Here is a 19,578-nt window from a genome sequence, read left to right as displayed (position 1 = left end):
CTTTGCAAAGTATTCCTGAGATCACCTCTATCTAGACTAGCATGTTATACTCCTAACACAAGACAGAGCAAATCATATTCTGACTAAACCATTAAAGAATTTAATATATCCACGTATTATCAAGAATATATTATATCATATATGTCTTCCATGTTTTATAGTACAGAAATGTTTGCTTCATAAAATACAGTCTCTTAAAATGTTTTAAAAAATAAACTTACTGAATCTGTCAATATTTTTCCTAAGGTACCTGCTTTAATCCAAGAATAGTCATGAAGCCATTTTTAGTTCCACACCCTCAATTTTCTATTGTAACATTTTGAACACATTCTGAGCAGTATACCTCCTTTGTTTAATGCTAATATTTCAAATGGTACCTATTAAATGTCAAAGACCACTGTGCAGCTCCTGAGGGACACTCCGCAATAGCACACATCATATCACTGAACCAATCGATCGTGAAATAAAGCCATCTAATCTAAGCAAAACCACAAGAAAGGGTATCTTATGCAAAAGAAGATGGAAAAGCTTTATGGAAAAATAATATTGAAAGGGAGAGAAAGTATGTTTGGTAATCTGTTCTGTAAGGGTTACATTTTCTATACTTCTAATCTCTCTACAAGAATGCTTTTAAGCAAATTTGCTAGAATACTTGCTAATACAAAGTAGAATTATATATGTATGTATAAAGGAAATGAGTTTCATTTTCAAAGAACAACAACAAAAAAAGCATGATTTATTAAAACTGCCTAAACATACTATCACTAGTTTCAATTAGCAGGCTATTATCGAACAGAAGCAAATAAACGTTAACCGTACCACTTACTGGAATTCCTTTAAAATATCCCTTGTCACAATTACAGGAATAAAAAATCTCAAGGCTAACATACCTGCTTGGATTTTCTGTTGATCATCTGTGCTCATCAGCTTCCAGCTTTCTGTGTGACGAACAGCATAGAAAGACTGAACCAGGAAGATCCACAGCTTATCACGCAGAGCCTGGATCTTGCACGTAAAACCCTGTGTTCAGGCAACAAATCAGCAGCTGGTGAGAGCCACATTGTCATAGCAACCAGTCATTATTCCTTTCCGAATCTACTTACTCCTAAGCTAGATCAATGATGTCATCACTTAGATTTTTAAGATCGTAGGGTACAAGTTATTTATGAAGGCTTACTCTTCAACAACAGAATTTTATAGTGAACACAAACCTTATTCTTTCACTCTTGTCCTTTTAACCAAACACTGTTTTAAACTACCAATAACCTTTATATAAATACCTCCTATATCCTTTTCAAATCAACTATGACATTACAAGGTCAAATGCCCTATGCAGTAATAATAAATATGATGACAATTTTTTGTCATTCTTGTTGAACAAATTGTCAATATTTGCAATTAGCTTATTTATTACCATTCATGAATTGTTTAAAAATAAAATATATTTTAATTTTGTTTTTTCCCAGTCAATCCAACTTTAAATGATTTTTTTAAGACAAAAAGGAATTAAAAAATATATTATAAAGTTAAAAGACACTGATGATTAAAACTCTAAAACATCCTTTACAATTCTTTAAGTTTTATATTTAGGAAATTTAATGGAGTGACGGGGGGGAAATACTAAAGTTATGCTGTACCAATTAATACTGCTACCAAACTATGCTTGGAATTAGCCAGCCAAACTTCTAAATTTCTAAACTTCTGTAATTATAGTAAGTCCATTTAGAGGTAAATGAAATTTTTAAAATTATGCATTACAAGAAATCCCAAATATACATAAAACTACAGACCATAGCCAACCCCCAGGTATCAAACACTTAGTTTTAATGACTCATGCAACATTTAAAATATGTATATATTTCAAAATCTTATAATACTTTAAATATTCCATCATTTATTTAATTTTTATGATATTTAATACCATTTCTTTTGTACTCTCAGAGTTCAGTAATGTGTCCAGAGCCATAAGGAGCGAGCAACTATTCTCAGTGGTAATGTTTTCTTCAACAGCTTTAAAAATTTTGTCCAACAGATCAGATGTGCTACTCATTGCTTGTGACTATAAAACACAGAAATTGACATATAATAGGAATATGTGTAAGAAATGTGGAAGTCTGGCATACATCTAGCCATTCATTATAACTGGCTGTATGAATTCAATCAGAAAACTTATTTCTTCTGTTAATAATAATATAGTAACTATTATCATTATAATAAATATTATACTAACCCCTTTCCTCTGTTAAAATATCTGCGTGTGCAGACACACACACACACACACACACACACACACACTTCTTAAGAACCAAAACAGTGCTAAGACAGAGCCTAGAAGTAAGTAATAAAAGTTCTTTAGTAACTAAATTTAGAGAATGTGGGTCCCAGTAAGACAGAGAATTTTTCATGGACCATAATTGTATTACTGCTCAAAACATCTTTATGACTTCAGTACGGCTTAGCTGATTGAGGACTGGAGTTGGCTATAATTGCATTGGTCCTTGCCAGGGCACTCCAACCTGTCCCCTCCTCCCTTCATCATCTTATGTATGAGCCAAAAATCCTGTCCATCACTGCCCTAAATCCTAGGCAAACATGCCATCTGGTATGGAATTTACTTAAGTCATACTAATTTAATCAAAGGGAACCTGCATTTGAAAACTCTTACATAATTATAATCAAAACACAAAGATGGGACTAAATATAGGATATAATTTTAGACATAGTACCTGTAAGAGAAGAGCAAAATTTTCACTTTGAATGATCTTGGAGAAATTTTCTATAATAAATGCAATACATTCTTCTTGGAGCTGAGATGCCATGATCAATGCTGACTCTGTCCACTTCACTCTGGGTAAACTGACGATTAGCCTGTCACTTTCCATCAGAAGAAAAGCAGCATTCTTATCATTCTTATAATTTTGAAAATATTGGGGGGAAAAGTTAGATTACTGCTCATAAAAAAAACTTTTCAAGCAAATTAAACACTTTCATTTTCTTGTGATGCTTCTTTCAAAAAACCCAAATTCCAGATAGCTAATATCTTTGTCATTAGCTTTACATATTTATTTATTCACTCAAAATTATCCTAAAAGGGCAAACTTTTGAGCTGGAGACAAATCACCTTTAAAGCATAGTTAAAAGAAACATGAGAGCAAAGTTACAAAATAACTACAAAGAAAAGCCTGACTTCCCCGAGATTTTTCACTACTGAATTAACTTCTGTGCTTACAGATATTCATAGCTGCATGGAGATACACTGACACAGTATTATTTCTTTTCTGACTATAAAATACATATTCTTTATTACAAATTTAGAAAGGGTAAAAATTACTTCTAAACCCGTGACTTGCTTTTTCCTAATTAGGTAAGATTCTTCTTCTTATATTTTATTTATTTAATAATGATTCATTTTTACACCATAGGAAATAATATTATGAATATTTGTCTCTAAGAAAAAAATGGAATGACAATTCACAAATACCATGTGCTCCAAGGAAAAGGAAAAATGGCAACTTATAAATTATTGTATTTTATTCATGTTTCATTTTTAATTCTTAAACAATCCTTAGGACATACCTATTTACTGAATAAATAGTTATCTGAACAATTGCAGTAGAGTGAAAAACATAGTCACAAATTCTTTGTAGCTCAGTTCTTCAAGAGGTGGACTTGACTCCTCATCCCTTGATTCTAAACTAGCTAGTTCACTTGCTGGCACAAACAAAGATATTGTGCAAGTTTCAGAGCCTAGGCCTCAAATACCCTTGTAGCCTGTATCTTTACCCTCTTGGTTCTGGGACCACAAAGCCAAAAAGAAGCCTGGTAAGAAAGACCAAGGGTGCAGGAGGCCCAGCCTCCAACTTGACCATCAGCTGAAAGCAGCTTCAGGACTGAGCTCAGGCAAGATACGCAAAACAATCATCCAGTCGACTCACAGAGAATTCAGTTCAGTTCAGTTCAGTTGCTCAGTCGTATCCAACTCTTTGTGACCCCATGACCCACAGCACGCCAGGCCTCCCTGTCCATCACCAACCCCTGGAGTTCACCCAAACTTATGTCCATTAAGTCGGTGATGCCATCCAACCATCTCATCCTCTGTCGTCCCCTTCTCCCCCTTGCCCTCAATCTTTCCCAGCATCAGGGTCTTTTCAAATGAGTCAGCTCTTCACATCAGGTGGCCAAAGTATTGGAGTCTCAGCTTCAACATCAGTCCTTCCAATGAACACCCAGGACTGATCTCCTTTAGGATGGACTGGATGGATCTCCTTACAGTCCAAGGGACTCTCAAGAGTCTTCCCCAATACCACAGTTCAAAAGCATCAATTCTTTGGTGTTCAGCTTTCTTTATAGTCCAACTCTCACATCCATACATGACCACTGGAAAAACGATACCCTTGACTAGACGGACCTTTGTTGACAAAGTAATGTCTGTTTTTTAATATGTTGTCTAGGTTGGTCATAACTTTCCTTGCAAGGAGTAAGCATCTTTTAATTTCATGGCTGCAATCACCACGTGCAGAGATGTTGGAGCCCTAAAAAATAAAGTCAGACACTGTTTCCATTGTTTCCCCATCTATTTGCCATGAAGTAATGGGACCAGATGCCATGATCTTAATTTTCTGAATGTTGAGCTTTAAGCCAACTTTTTTATTCTCCTCTTTCACTTTCACCAAGAGGTTTTTAAATTCCTCTTCACTTTCTGTCGTAAGGGTGATGTCTTCTTTGTATCTGAGGTTATTGATATTTCCCCTGGCAATCTTGATTCCAGCTTGTGCTTCCTCCAGCCCAGCATTTCTCATGATGTACTCTGCATATAATTTAAATAAGCAGGACAATACTCAGCCTTGACGTACTCCTTTTCCTATTTGGAACCAGTCTGTTGTTCCATGTCCAGTTCTAACTGTTGCTTCCTGACCTGAATAATAGGTTTCTCAAGAGGAGAATAAATTTTATCAATAGTTTAAAGCCACTTAGTTTTGGGGTAATTTGCTACACAGCAATAAATAACTAGAAAACCTGGAAATTTTCCCTGATCTCTACACCTACACCAGATTCCTTTTACACATGTCATCAGAGAATCTGTCCCTTCTCTTTAAAGCATTTACATTATTTGTAATTTTTCAATGATGAAATACCTATCTGATTAATACTCATCTCTCTCACCAGACTGTATGTCTATCGAATGTGAAAACATGTTTGTTTTGGCTCATCATTATATCCACAGGGCCTAGTATAGAAGAGGGTCATAGCAGACACTCAAATGTTTATTGATTTCTAAGCACATCAGAGACTTAGAGTCTGTAAGTGAATTCTTAAGCTAAATTAAGTTTAAGCCTTGAACATCAAAACTTTAAAAATTTCACCCATTTACTAAGAATTGTTTTAAAACATATACTTCCCCTGCTTTATTTATCTGAGTATTAAAAAATTATACTATGCTATAATTCAAGTCTTTAAAAAATTTATATATTTATTATAATTTACTGTTGTCCTTTCCTCCTCTGATGACTTCCTGAGTAATTGTGCAGTTACTAAGAGTTTCACGCAATAAACCAAATTTGTTCTACTATAGGGACTGTTCTAGTATTAGAGACAAGTATAGCTAATCAAATAAACTTGGCAGGTATCTATGAAGTGCTTACTATATTCATAACATTATGTGCTCTGACAGTAATCTTTTTAAAAAATATAGATGTACAGTTGTCATAATTTAGCTTGAAATTTATTGGAAAACTAAAATATGGGCATAAATGATAACAGATGGTATGTCATCTTATTCCATACTGATCTGAATATATAATAACATTAAATGTTAAGAGTAGCTTGAGGTTCAAAGAAGGAAGGAAATGTAATATACTTCTAGACCAAACATAAAATTTTAAATTCAATAGTTACCACATGGTTCAAATTTCAACAGTACATAAAAGGCATCAGTAAGAAGTCTCCCACTCTTTCCTGTCCCGAGCCACCTATTTTTTCTGGTCCCAATCAATATTATTTATTTTCTGTATTTTTCAGAGTTATCTTATGTATAACAAATAAAAAAGGTAATTAATATGCACAGTACTCTGTACTTTGCTTTTATACTGAGCGCACACCTTGAATGTTTTTGTTATCATATAACAAAATATAAAGAGCCTGATTATTATTTCAACATCTACAGAACAGTCCCTAATATGGATATAAGATACAACCAGTCCTCTACTTGTAGATATTTATGTTGTTTCCAGTTTTTGCTATTGCAATGTTGTAATGAAGAACCATGTAGATAACATCATTTCACATGAATGTGAGTATATCTATGGGATAAAATTAATATGCTGGGTCAATATTGCTGGATCAATACAAGTCTTATCTAGGAACTGCCTAATAACTGAGCCTAAGGAATAGGCTTGGATGCCAGTGATTCCAAGAGAGTGAAATAGGGAAGGAGAGAAAGTCAATGGAAGGATATGCTTCCTAGCTCATTGCTAACAAAAGTGTGATCCACAATAACCATCACCTGAAGTTTTTTAGAAATGTAGAATCTCAGGCTCCACCCCTGACTTACTGATTAAGAATCTACATTTGACCAATACTCTGAAGCGGGTTTTTTTTTGGCCGTGCCATGCTGCATGCAGGATCTCAGCTCCCCAACCAGAGACTGAACCCCGTGCCCCTTGCAATGGAAGCATGGAGTCCCAACCTCTGGACCATCAAGGAATTCCTGATCCTGAAGTGTCTGTATATAAAGTTTGAGAAGCAATGATATATAGTAATTGTTGTTGCAGGCACCAGGGGATCAGTCTTGCTGGGTATCCCCTGAAGAGCTACAGAGCATACAATTTGAATTATTCACCTAAAAGGCTAGATCAGGGATATGCTTAATTACTGGTTCCCGTCTCCTGTTGGTCAAGGTTTGTGCCCTGGTATACTCCCTTTCACTTCCAGGTTTGCGTAACTGTGGGTACCCGGGGTGGAGCAGCAGTGAAGCCTCAGAACAGAAAGTGAGAAGTATGTGTGATGTGGCTGCGGAAAGTGTTGTCAGGTTACACCCGCGTGCAGCTGCCTGCTGCAGCGATGGCGGAAGTACACACATGGGTCAAGAGGACATGAGGTGGGGCACCAGAAAGATATAAAACATTGCTAGCACATATTCAATGGAGTGCTGTTTTCCAAACTGTAGTTTTCTCCCCTAGCAACCTAGAGAAATATATTTAGTGGCTTACAATCATCATTAGAAAACAAGAAAGAAAGGAGAAAAATATAAAATATCAGAACATATTTAATATGGTATGTATTCATTTTTGAAACTCGTTTCAGTTCTATATGTGTGAGTGTACTGGGTTATAATATAAAAAGAACTTGCTCTGGGTCTGTCAAAAAAGTTTGAAAAAAACAGCGAAAAGTTGTGCCAATATATTCCCTTTCCAGGAATGGAGTACTTCTTTCCTACATCCTTGTTAAAATAGTACAAACTTCCTCTTTTTTGCTCCCTACTAAAATGTACCGATAGAATATGGTCTGACACTGTAGTTTTTTAAAAAAAATGTATTTATTTGGTTGCACTGGGTCTTAGTTGCAGCATGTGGGATCTAGTTCCCTGACCAGCGATTGAACCTGGGTCCCCTGCATTGGGAGCATGGAGTCACAGCCATTGGACTACCAGGGCAGTTGAGACACTGTAATTTTAATGTCCATTTCTCTTAAATGAAGTTGAGGACTGTTCATCAAATAAGAGGCATTTGTGTTTGCTTTGTGAACTACCTAATCTTATCCTACATTTAGCCATTAAAAAAAAATCAACTAGTAGGAACTCTCTGTAAAAGAAAAATTAGAGTAAGACTATGATATAAACTGTCTTTTGCCCTTTGATTTTGTAGAGGATGAGACGGTTGGCTGGCATCATCGACTCAATGGACATGAGTTTGGGTAAACTCAGGGAGTTGGTAATGGACAGGGAGGCCTGGCGAGCTGTAGTCCATGGGGTCACAAAGAGTCGGACACGACTGAGTGACTGAACTGATGATAATTTTTAATATATAGAAATTTTGTATTTTTATGGAACTAAATTATTTTATGACTTCTAAATTTTGTATCCTCACTGCCCTAATAAAGTTATAAACTAATTCTTCCAGGGCTTACTGTAGTATTTTAATGGCCTCATTTTCTTTGCTTTCAAATCTTTGATCCATTTGGAACGTATACTGGCATACCAGGATGTGATATATAAGTCCAGCTTTTTTGCAGCAAACTTCCTGGTTGTTATCCTAACATCATATACTGAATAAACACTATGACTCATACTATTTAAGTCTTTTGATACTGTGTCAATTAAATAGCCTTCAGTTACCTTTTGGTCTTAGGACTAACGGCATTTCATATATAAATATATATTTACACACACACATACACACACCTTTAGTTTTACCCCAGTAACTATTTTTATTTCAATTTTTCTATATTTAAGAATGATTCATGATTTGCTTTTTTTTAAAAAAGGCTTAAATAAAACATTTGAAACAGAAAATTTAATCATGCTTTGAAATAGCTCAAGTAGTCAGAAGCCCTAACTAACACCTTTCTCCTTCTACTCACTTCTCTACCCTGCTGTCTCTTCCTCCCCAAAGCAATAGTTTGCACTTGGTAGGAGGGAGCAGGCATTTCTTACTGAACTGCAACATGGTGACCAAGAAGTCCCTCATATTAAAATTAAAAAAAATTTCTCCATAAATAGTCCAATGCAGCACTTTCTTACTTCCATTGGTATAGGACAGTGTTTGGCGTATTACTGATAGAGTAATGTCCCTGCCATTGAACTGCATTAGAGCCAAAGAAAAGAAAACCGCTCAGTCAACCTTTCATTTTTTTGGATAACATATTATAAATTTTAATTTGAAAAATTAAAAATATTCTGTTTTATTAAAACAAGAAAATATATTTTATCTATATAATAACATATGAAGATTATGTTAAGGTTTGAATATCCACAAAGACAAAAGTTTACATTTTCATTGTAATCACCGTGATGTCAAAAGGCTTTTAATCATATGGAATGTCTGGTTGTTCTGATGCTCATTCTTATATGTCTTAAAAGGAAAAATCAAGGATTTACAAAGCTTACAAGAAACTGATTAGAGCTATAAAACCAAAATAAAATATTGTAGGAGAGGGAGAAACATAGTATGAAGAGCTTATTCTTCAAATATACTTACCACTTGCTTAAAAAAAAAAACTTCTTGAGACAGTCAGTTAAGATCCCTCCCAATCTGGCCTTAGTCTCTCCCCAGACTCATCTCTCATTATTTCAGTTACAACAGAATATTGGCACTGCTTGGTCTCCAGGGCCCTGGTCACATTTTAATATTCTGTCAGGAATGCCCTAACATACTTTTAAATTTTGAAATTGTCCTCTATCTTCAGGTTCATCTCATGTTACTTCTATCCTTCTAATCAGAATCAATTGTTTTTTACTTCTGTGATTCCATGTATATACCTGAATTATAAATTATACTTATTCATTTATCTACCTATCAATATATACCAAGTATATATCGGTATATATACCACGAGGGCTTCCCTCGTGGCTCAGACGGTGAAGCGTCTGCCTGCAATGTGGGAGACCTCGGTTCAATTCCTGGGTCGGGAAGGTCCCCTGGAGAAGGAAATGGCAATCCACTCCAGCACTCTTGACTGGAAAATCCCATGGACAGAGGAGCCTGATAGGCTACACCCCATGGGGTCACAAAGAGTCGGACACGACGGAGCGACTTCACTTCACTTCATATACCAAGTACCTACGGTGTGCTAGGCATTGCCCTAAGGCTGGAGCTACAAAGGTAAATAAGACTCACATGGAACTTAATGTTCATATTCATCATAGTCTAACTTGTACTTTGCATTGTTATTTAAGTGCCTATTCTTCCAGAGATTTGTGAGTTCCTTGAAGTCAGGGCCCACACTTCCAAAAAAAGCTTCTTTGCCCATGTTGAACATCTATTATATTACCTTTAGAATGGCAGCAATTGGTTTTAATACCTGGCTTTGTCATTTACTGACACTGTGAATGTGAATAAAGCACTAACCTTTCTGATTCGTTTTTTCATATATAAAATGGAGGTAATAGTATCTATGTTATACATAATTTCAAAAAATAAAAAGTATACTTTGAACCATAGAGGTCCTTTAAAAATCCACTAAATAATAATAATAGTTGCAATAGTAATAAATGACATTTTCACTTCTATTGAACTGAATTACAACTGGGCCATTTATTTGCCTTCATGAATAGAGATTAACTATTCAATGACTAAAGAAACTAATGCAAAATCAGTCAGTTCAATTCAGTCGCTCAGTTGTGTCACACTCTGCAGCCCCATGGACTGCAGCATGACAGGCTTCCCTGTCCATGACCAACTCATGTCCATTGAGTTGGTGATGCCATCCAACCATCTCATCCTCTGTCATCCCCTTCTCCTGTCTTCAATCTTTCCCAGCATCAGAGTCTCTTCCAGTGAGTCAGTTCTTTGCATCAGGTGGTGAAGTATTGGAGCTTCAGCTTCAGCATCAGTCCTTCCAATGAATATTCAGGACTGATTTCCTTTAGGATGGACTGGTTGGAACTCCTTGCAGTCCAAGAGACTCTCAAAAGTCTTCTCCAACACCACAGTTCAAAAGCATCAATTCTTTGGTGCTCAGCTTTCTTTATAGTCCAACTCTCACATCCATACATGACTACTGGAAAAACCATAGCTTTGACTAGATGGACCTTTTTTGGCAAAGTAATATCTCTGCTTTTTAATATTCTGTCTAGCTAGGTCATAGCTTTTCTTCCAAGGAGCAAGCGTCTTTTAATTTCATGGCTACAGTCACCATCTGCAATGATTTTGGAGCCCCAAAATAAAGTCTGTCACTGTTTCCATTGTTTCACCGTTTATTTGCCATGAAGTGATGGGACCAGATGCCATGATCTTAGGTTTTTGAATGTTGAGCTGTAAGCTAGATTTTTCACTCTCCTCTTTCAGTTTCATCAAGAGGCTCTTTAGTTCTTCTTCACTTTCTGCCATAAGGGTGGTATCATCTGCATATCTGAAGTTATTGTTATTTCTCCTGGCAATCTTGATTCCAGCTTGTGTTTTATTTCCAGCACAGCATTTTGCATTTTAACTCTGCATAGAAGTTAAATAAGCAGGGTGTCAATATACAACCTTGATATACTCCTTTCCCGATTTGGAACCAGTCTGTGCTTTCGTGTCCAGTTGCTTCTTGACCTGCATACAGATTTCTCAGGAGGCAGGTCAGGTGGTCTGGTATTCCCATCTCTTTCAGAGTTTTCCACAGTTTGTTGTGACCCACACAGTCAAAGGCTTTGGCATAGTCAATAAAGCAGAAGTAGATGTTTTTCTGGAACTCTCTTGCTTTTTCAATGATCCAAAGAATGTTGGCAATTTGATCTCTGGTTCCTCTGCCTTTTCTAAATCCAGCTTGAACATCAGGAAGTTCACAGATCATAGACTGTTGAAGCCTGGCTTGGAGAATTTTGAGCATTACTTTGCTAGCATGTGAGATGAGTGCAACTGTACAGTAGTCTGAACATTCTTTGGCATTGCCTTTCTTTGGGATTAGAATGAAAACTGACCTTTTCCAGTCCTGTGGCCACTGCTGAGTTTTCTAAATTTGCTGGCATATTGAGTGCGGCACTTTCACAGCATCATCTTTTAAGATTTGAAATAGCTCAAAAATAGTTCTTGTTCTTTAAAAAACAACATGGCGGAGTAGGAGGACATGCACCTATCTTCTGCGAGAACTCCAAAATTACACCTCGCTGCTGAACAATCATTGACAGGAGAATGTTGGATCCCACCAAAAGAAGATACTGCACATCCAAGGGCAAAGTAGAAGCCCCAGCAAGATGGTAGGAGGGGTGAAATTGTGTTAGAATCAAACCCCGTACCCACCAGAGATGCTCGGAGGGCTCAAACAAAACCTTGTGCATACCAGGACCCAGAGACCCCACAGAGACTGAGCCAGACCTGCCTTTGAGTGCCTGGATGTCTTCTGTGGTGGTACGGGTCAGCACTGGCCTGCTGCAGGGGCAGGGGCTCTGGGTGCAGCAGACCTGGATCATACAGCATGTGGCAAAAGCCCTCTTGGAGGAGGTTGCCATTAACCCCACCACAGAGCTGCTGAGCAGAAGACCCACAAACTGCAGAACAATTATACCAAATGATGCAAAACATTAAGTAACAAAACTATAAAGTCCTTCATAAAACAGATTTAGATTTATTTTTTACAGTGGTATCTCACCAGCTGATGGCCTAAACCTATTTCTCTTAGATTTAGATATCATCTTCTATGTAACCCAGTATGACACACTGTTCATGGTTCAACAGAGAAACAGAAACACTAGGAGGTATATATATAAATAAAGTATTATTAAAGGGGTTTGACTATATGCTATTATGGGAGCTGGCTGAGCAATCTTTGTGTATGATGATGTAGTTTGAAGTCCACAGGGAAAGCAGCTGAGAAAGGATGATGGAGGGATAAGGACAAGCTGACACCCAAGAGCACAAGCTATAACCCACATGGATGGGCTCATTTCAGGTCTCACGGCCTCCAACCTGGATGCAATGAGTGTCCTTCAGGAGATGCTAGGACCCTCCATCACAGAGCTAAACATGTCCCTGGCCCAGGGGTAAGAGAAAGCAAAGAGGATAGGGAGCAAAGTGAAGCAGTGCAAAGAAGGAAATTCTGGGCAGCACAGTTCATCCTAACCAAGCTGACATACTACAGAGACACCACAGTCCATCCCTTGTTAACTAAGCACCCATACAATTTCTTTAAATCATAGTTAACTCCTAAACGGAGACAAAAAGTCGTGCTAAAGCCTGACAAATACAACTATACAACAAATATGCTAACCCTTTCCCTAAAATAGGATACAAAGTCTCCTGTTTTGTCTTTGGGTGATGTTCACGTTCTTCAAACTGATCCAAACTCCCCCTTGGTATCCTGAGATACCAAGATATATAAAATTAACTATTATTAACATGTCTTATATTAAATGGTAGGGGAATGAGACAGTGGGAGAAAACAAAAATACTTGGTTAATATATACAAAAACATTTATATAAAAAGGGGAAATGAGGATTTCCCTGGTGGTTAGAAATCCTCCTGCCAATGCAGGGAACATGAATTTAATCCCTGGTCTGGGAAGATTCTACACGCCTCGCAGCAATTAAGCCTGTGTGCCACAACTACTGCGCCTGTGCCCTAGAGCCCATGAGCAGCAACCACTGAGCCCAAGAACTTAGAGCCCGGGCTCTGTAACAAGAGAAGCCATTGCAATAAGAAGCCCATGCACCCCCACTAAAGAGCAGCCCACTCACAACTAGAGGAAGCCCACATGTAGCAATGAAGACCCAGCACAGCCAAAAAAGAGCAGTGGGGGTGAATATGTTTATATCACAACTACTACAATGCTCATTTCTGAACCTGGTCACGTGGTCATACTGAGTATTTGTAACTACCTTTTCCCACAACCATTCCATGTTTCCTTTGCCCTCAACAAGTACCTATGCTATTTATAGCTCTTTTATCTGGTAAGGTGGCCCAAACTTTTATTCCTGAAGTGCTATTTAAATTGGGGTTTTTAATTGATTTAATCACAGGACAGGGGAGTACTGCATTCCGGATGTACTCTTCCTTACCCACATTATATAGCATCAACCCAATTCTTCCCTAATAGGCCCCATCTAACAATAATTCCTCTTCTCTATCTGTTGATTTACAAAGTGGCCATAAGGAGGCAGTCCCAACTTCCACTTCAGTGGTATCACGTGCGTCCTCAGGTCGAAGCATTCATCTCTTTGGAACTAAGACCTCTAGACCAGCAGATCCTAAAGTTTCAGAGACAGGAAGCAAAAATTTTGGTAGTGGATCACTAGGAGTAATTATATATGAAGCCACTTTCACTTCCACACCCTGACTTCTGGACTGTGAATCCTAGTTATGTCAAGAAATAGCACAATAAATAAAAAACTGATTTAGAGCATATATAACCTCCTGGAGGACACTGCCCCAATCCTACAAGGCTCTGCCACCTAGCTGCACTGTAACCAAGTCTTCAAAAGGCCATTCTTCCATGTTCTCAAGCCAGCTGCCTCAGGGTGACAGGGCGACGGTAGGGCAGGTGAAACTGGTAACCACGAGCCCACTGCTGCACTTCATTTGCTGTGAAGTGAGTTTTTTAGTCAGAAATGATGCTGTGTAGAATAGCACGGTGGTGAAAAAGGCAATAAGTCCATGGACGGCAGTTTTACTAGAAACAATGTGAGTAAGGAAGGCAAATCCATATCCAGAGAAAATGTCCATTACACTAAGAACAAGGCACTGCCTTTTCCATGATGAAGAAAAGTGGTCCAATGTAATTAATCTGCCACCTCTTGGAGAATGGTGCCGCTGCTTCAGTGTTGTACCCTAAACTACCTTAGTAAGTGGAGGTCCATATTGCTGAGCCAATGCCCCTTGCCCCTTTTATTCATCAACAAACATATACTTTCTAGTAATTATGCTTCTCTGATCGAATTCTCCATTTGGTATGGAGGAACAGTCTTAAAGACAGGTTCTGAGAATTGGTTCTGGGTTATCTGGAATTGGCTCTTCCATCTTGCTTTTGTAACACAATTTTACTTTTGTATTTAAAACACTGAGAAAGTACTTACATAAAATTGAGTAAACTTTTTGATGACAAACACAAAGTATTCAGGTTATACTTACTAAAGAATGAATCAACATATTAAAACAACTTTTCTGAATCTCAGGAGGTACATTTGCAAAGCTTCTCTCAGACCAAAACCTTGCAAAGTGCTTTACAATCCACCTATTGAAAATCAAAGAATCTCAAGTTAAAGAAATGAAAATAATTTTCATTATAATATATTCAATAACATTTTGGTTTTCAATGATATAAATTTTAAATATGTATGTTTTAACTAACCCTAACAGTTAATTTTGTGAGTGCTGTAATGGACTTAAGTATGTTTCCTTTTCTGTAAACACATATTTTAAACCCACTTTGGGTTATGTGCATGGATTTTAACGTAAGTAACCATGGTTCAGCTAAAAAAGTCGATCCCAAGCATCTTGAGTAATATCTAAGTCAATACTTCTTCTTTAATTGTTGTAACTAGTAGAGCATTAAGCTATTTACATTGTGCTTAAGAAAATAGGCCAAGTCTAAAATTTCCCAGAAACTTAGGAGAATGGAAGAACAAAATCCCTAAATCAATAGTATCAGTACTACTTCAGATCACTTACTTCATGCAGTCAGCAAAAAGACTTTCCACTCCAACTGAATGAGCAATAATCAGGCATTCTAATATAGATGCCAACCTTCTGGAAACAGGCTAAAATTGACAGAAAACACTACATTTACTCTTTATCAACTTATAAGGATAAAAGTATTTGGTTCATAAAAATGATCTGATTTATATACCTAAACTACAGAATAAATATATGTAATACAAAAGTATTTATTCTTTTAAAATTAAGTATCACTGATAACCTTTAGTTTTTATAGCATTTGAGTTCTTTTAGCTGCCAGAATGTACAGTTTTTATTCTAATTTCTTTTAGCATAAATATTTTCTAGACTAAATGTAGTATAATAATTCCTAGCACATCACACTGCAACACAACCATAGGGTCTAATCTGCTTCCTAAAGTAGAAATATAAGTACATGTGCAATGGGAGATCCTACGCTGACCTCAGGCAAAATGACAGAATTTAATTAGATCATGATTATATGAACATATTTTAAAAAGTACATATACAGAAGTAATGAACTAAAACAATAAATAAATAAAATGTAGACACAAGTATTGAAAAGTCACTGCTCTTCATATTAAACCTCAGTCAGTCAGTTTAATTCAGTTCAGTTGCTCAGTTGCGTCCAACTCTTTGTGACCCCATGGACTACAGCACGTAGGGCTTCCCTGTCCATCATCAATTCCTGGAGCTTGCTCAAACACAAGTCCACTGAGTTGGCGATGGCATCCAACCATCTCATTCTTTGTTGTACCCTTCTCCTCAGCCTTCAATCCTTCCCAGCATAAGGGTCTTTTCCAATGAGTCAGTTCTTTGCATCAGGTGGCCAAAGTATTAGAGCTTCAGCATCAGTCCTTCCAATGAATATTCAGGATGGATTTCCTTTAGGATGGACTGGTTGGATCTCCTTGCAGTCCAAGGGACTCTCAAGAGTCTTCTCCAACACCACAGTTCAAAAGCATCAATCGTTTGGCGCTCAGCTTTGTTTATGGTCCAGCTCTCACACCCATACATGACTACTGGAAAAACCACAGCTTAGACTAGATGGATCTTTGTTGTCAAAGTAATATCTCTGCTTTTTAATATGCTGTCTAGGTTGGTCACAGCTTTTCTTCCAAGGAGCAAGCATCTTTTAATTTCATGGCTGCAGTCACCATCTGCAGTGATTTTGGAGTCCCCAAAAATAAAGTCTGTCACTGTTTCCATTGTTTCCCCATCTATTTGCCACGAAGTGATGGGTGATGCCATGATCTTAGTTTTTTGAATGTTGAGTTTTAAGCCAGCTTTTTCATTCTCCTATTTCACTTTCATCAAGAGGTTCCTCAGTTCCTCTTTGCTTTCTGCCATAAGGGTGGTGTCATCTGCATATCTGAGGTTATTGATATTTCTCCTGGCAATCTTGATTCCAGCTTGTGCTTCATCCAGCCCAGCATTTTACATGATGTACTCTGCATATAAGTTAAATAAGCAGGGTAACAATATACAGCCTTGACGTACTCCTTTCTGATTTGGAACCAGTCTGTTGTTTCATGTCCAGTTCTAACTGTTGCTTCTTTACGTGTGTACAGATTTCTCAAGAGGCAGGTCTGGTGGTCTGATATTCCCATCTCTTGAAGAATTTTCCACAGTTTGTTATGATCCACATAGTCAAAAGCTTTGGCATAGTCAATAAAGCAGAAGTAGATGTTTTTCTGGAAATCTCCTGCTTTTCCTATGATCCAACAGATGTTGGATTTCCATAAAATTCCACAATTTCCATAATATTCCATAAAAAATATTAAACTGCAAAATAATTCGCTGCTTAAATGCAATGGCTGGCAAACCAGCTTGTGCACCAAAATTAGCCCACCACTCTTTTTGTGAATAAAGTTTTACTGGAACACTGCTATGCTGTTCCATTTACAGATGGTCCATATCTGCTCTTGGTCTACAACAGAAAGCCAAGTGGCTGTGATGGAGGCTGTATGGTCCATAAACCCTAGAATACTAATTATCTAGCCTTTTACAGTAAAAGTTTACTGACCCCTGGCTTAAAGGGATAACTTTAGCTTTCTGAGAATTTTACTTATATGGAAATGCTGATTTCCTAAGTGTTTTTGTAATAGGATGACAGATCTTATAGTCGTTTACAAAACCTGCTTATAAAATTTGGGAAGACATCTATTTAAATCATAACCTAAAATATATTTGTAAGTCAGTGGCAAATAGCATGTAATGTAAAACCCACTATAATAAAAAATGAAGTTCTAAAATTTAGTTGAATAAAGGCAAGATTGTGACATTAATGAAATGACTGAAGCTAGCTTGCCGAGAGTTCTGGAGCCAGGTTCACCACCACATTATACCCAACATGTATTACTGTGGGATGAGCTATTATAGATTTACTGTATTTATGTCACTGCCAAGAAACTGTATAATTGAGATCTAGAAGTTAAAAATTGCATATTCAAAAATATACTTATTAAAACATATATAGTCAAGGTAGTAAAGCAAACAATTTCAAGATCAGATCAATAAAAAGTTTGCTCTTAAATATCTGTCACCACAGTAATATAGACTATATTAAAATGGAATAAAAAAGTTTTCAACGAAGCACCATATTGATAATTCAAAAGAATTTCACCTTCTGTTCTTTTAATGGCAACAAATATGTTGTATTTTTAAAAATTAAGTGGAATTTTAAAAGTAAAATATAGGAAGCTGCACGTAACCTATGTATACTCTTGAACATACTAAAAAGTAGAAGCAATGGTCCAAAGATAATCCACAATAGAGATTGGTCTTAAAATGTTTCATGTAACTGGTTTATTGAGGAATCTCAGTTTAAAGCAGATACTAACATAAAACTTTTTATCCCCAGTTAGTGCTATCAACCAAGCTGTGTCAAATTCACCTTTTTTCCATCCTTTAATGATTACAGGCACATTCCAGTACCTTCTGGTTACTTTTGGTATTTAAAATCAGTATGGTACTATTTTAACACCTATCTCACACTTAATTTAACTCTTTTGTTCCCCATCACTGACTACACTTTTAGTTGGGGAGATCTGGAATGCAGAGTAGAGCATGATCCCTTGCTCCTCCATTTTGTGGGTCTAACTCCTTTGGAATAGGGCTGTGGATGGGTATGGTCACTGGTTAGTTACTTAAAGTAACTCCTTCTCCTTTTAGAAATCTCCATATTCAGGTATATTCTCACTGGTTCCTAAGACATACTCTAGGCTCTTCCAAGAAATCTCTTAGTATTTTCTTCTTTGATAGAAGTCCCAGAGTGGTTTGGTTATACAGATGTCCATGGCAGATGTCCATCGCAGGGCTGAGAGGACACTGTATCCTCATTGCAAATATCCCTATCTTTAATGTTTATTTGGGATAGTCTTGGATCTCCCTGCTAACTTCCACTTGGTAGGGAAGATGAGGAAAAAAGATGAAAGAGAAGGAAAAGTCTTTTTACTAGATTCTTTACTTTCTACAGTGCTGAGGATACCACAGACTATGCCCCTTCTTCTAGTTCCCTTCCTTATAAAAGCTGGAATGAACAGTAACTGATTAAAGGCTTGATAAAGGTTACCTGGGGAGTTTAACTGTTTCTCAGCAAAACAGGAAGGGTTGGTAGTGGTGGTAGACCCAGTTTATGCCTCTGTTTTAACCCATGTGGTGATATCTCAGATAGAACTTATAAAGAGAGAGGAAAAGTCCTACCCAACATAAAAATCTAAATTTAAATATGCTTAAAATTATTAAAATTACCTCATTACAATGCATATTGTTGGTTCAAGTATCCAATAAGAGAGGACTATTTATGTAAACAATCCTTTTAATACTTGTTTTTTGATGATGATAAACATAATACATGACCATTGTTTACAAAGACAAGCATAAATAAGAATATAAAAAATAAGAGAAAATTAAAACAATGTACAAATGGCTTTGAAATAAATAGTACAATACCTTTCTTTAGACAACAAATTTAAGTTTGCGTAAACTAAAATTAAAAAGTCAGTATTCATATAGCACCTGGAGAAGTAGACAAGAACTATATCTCACTCCAAGTACATGCTATAAACAGAAGTGGTAGGAAGGAGGAGTTTTCTTTCTGGGGAAAAAAACTGATGAAGCACTGTGGTGCTCTTTGATAAATGGAGAAAGTAACCCTAGTTGCCAGCTTCCTTTCTTTCAGTTTCAAACCCTAACTAACTGAAGTCCCAACTGTGTACTCCACTTTTGAATTATATAGGATATTGCCATATCCTTTCAGTAAACCCCCAC

At 36.9% G+C, this 19,578-nt stretch overlaps 1 protein-coding gene across 1 annotated transcript in view; it reads right to left on the bottom strand.

The window, feature by feature from the left end:
• The window catches only part of KIAA1107 (KIAA1107 ortholog), a 91,366-nt gene that overhangs the window by 14,866 nt on the left and 56,922 nt on the right, over positions 1–19,578 (bottom strand). Inside the window, exons 8-12 of the mRNA XM_005678107.3 lie at positions 15,301–15,389; positions 14,761–14,863; positions 2,727–2,909; positions 1,922–2,059; positions 891–1,020 (exon numbers count right to left, since the gene is read on the bottom strand). Of these exons, the coding sequence (XP_005678164.3) occupies positions 891–1,020; positions 1,922–2,059; positions 2,727–2,909; positions 14,761–14,863; positions 15,301–15,389 (643 nt within the window). The remainder of the gene's footprint in view (positions 1–890; positions 1,021–1,921; positions 2,060–2,726; positions 2,910–14,760; positions 14,864–15,300; positions 15,390–19,578) is intronic.

This window comes from Capra hircus, chromosome 3, assembly GCF_001704415.2.
Source record: "Capra hircus breed San Clemente chromosome 3, ASM170441v1, whole genome shotgun sequence".
Taxonomy (NCBI): Eukaryota; Metazoa; Chordata; class Mammalia; order Artiodactyla; family Bovidae; genus Capra; species Capra hircus.
Note: the sequence above shows the minus strand (reverse complement) of the source record. Positions and strands in the feature narration are given on the sequence as shown.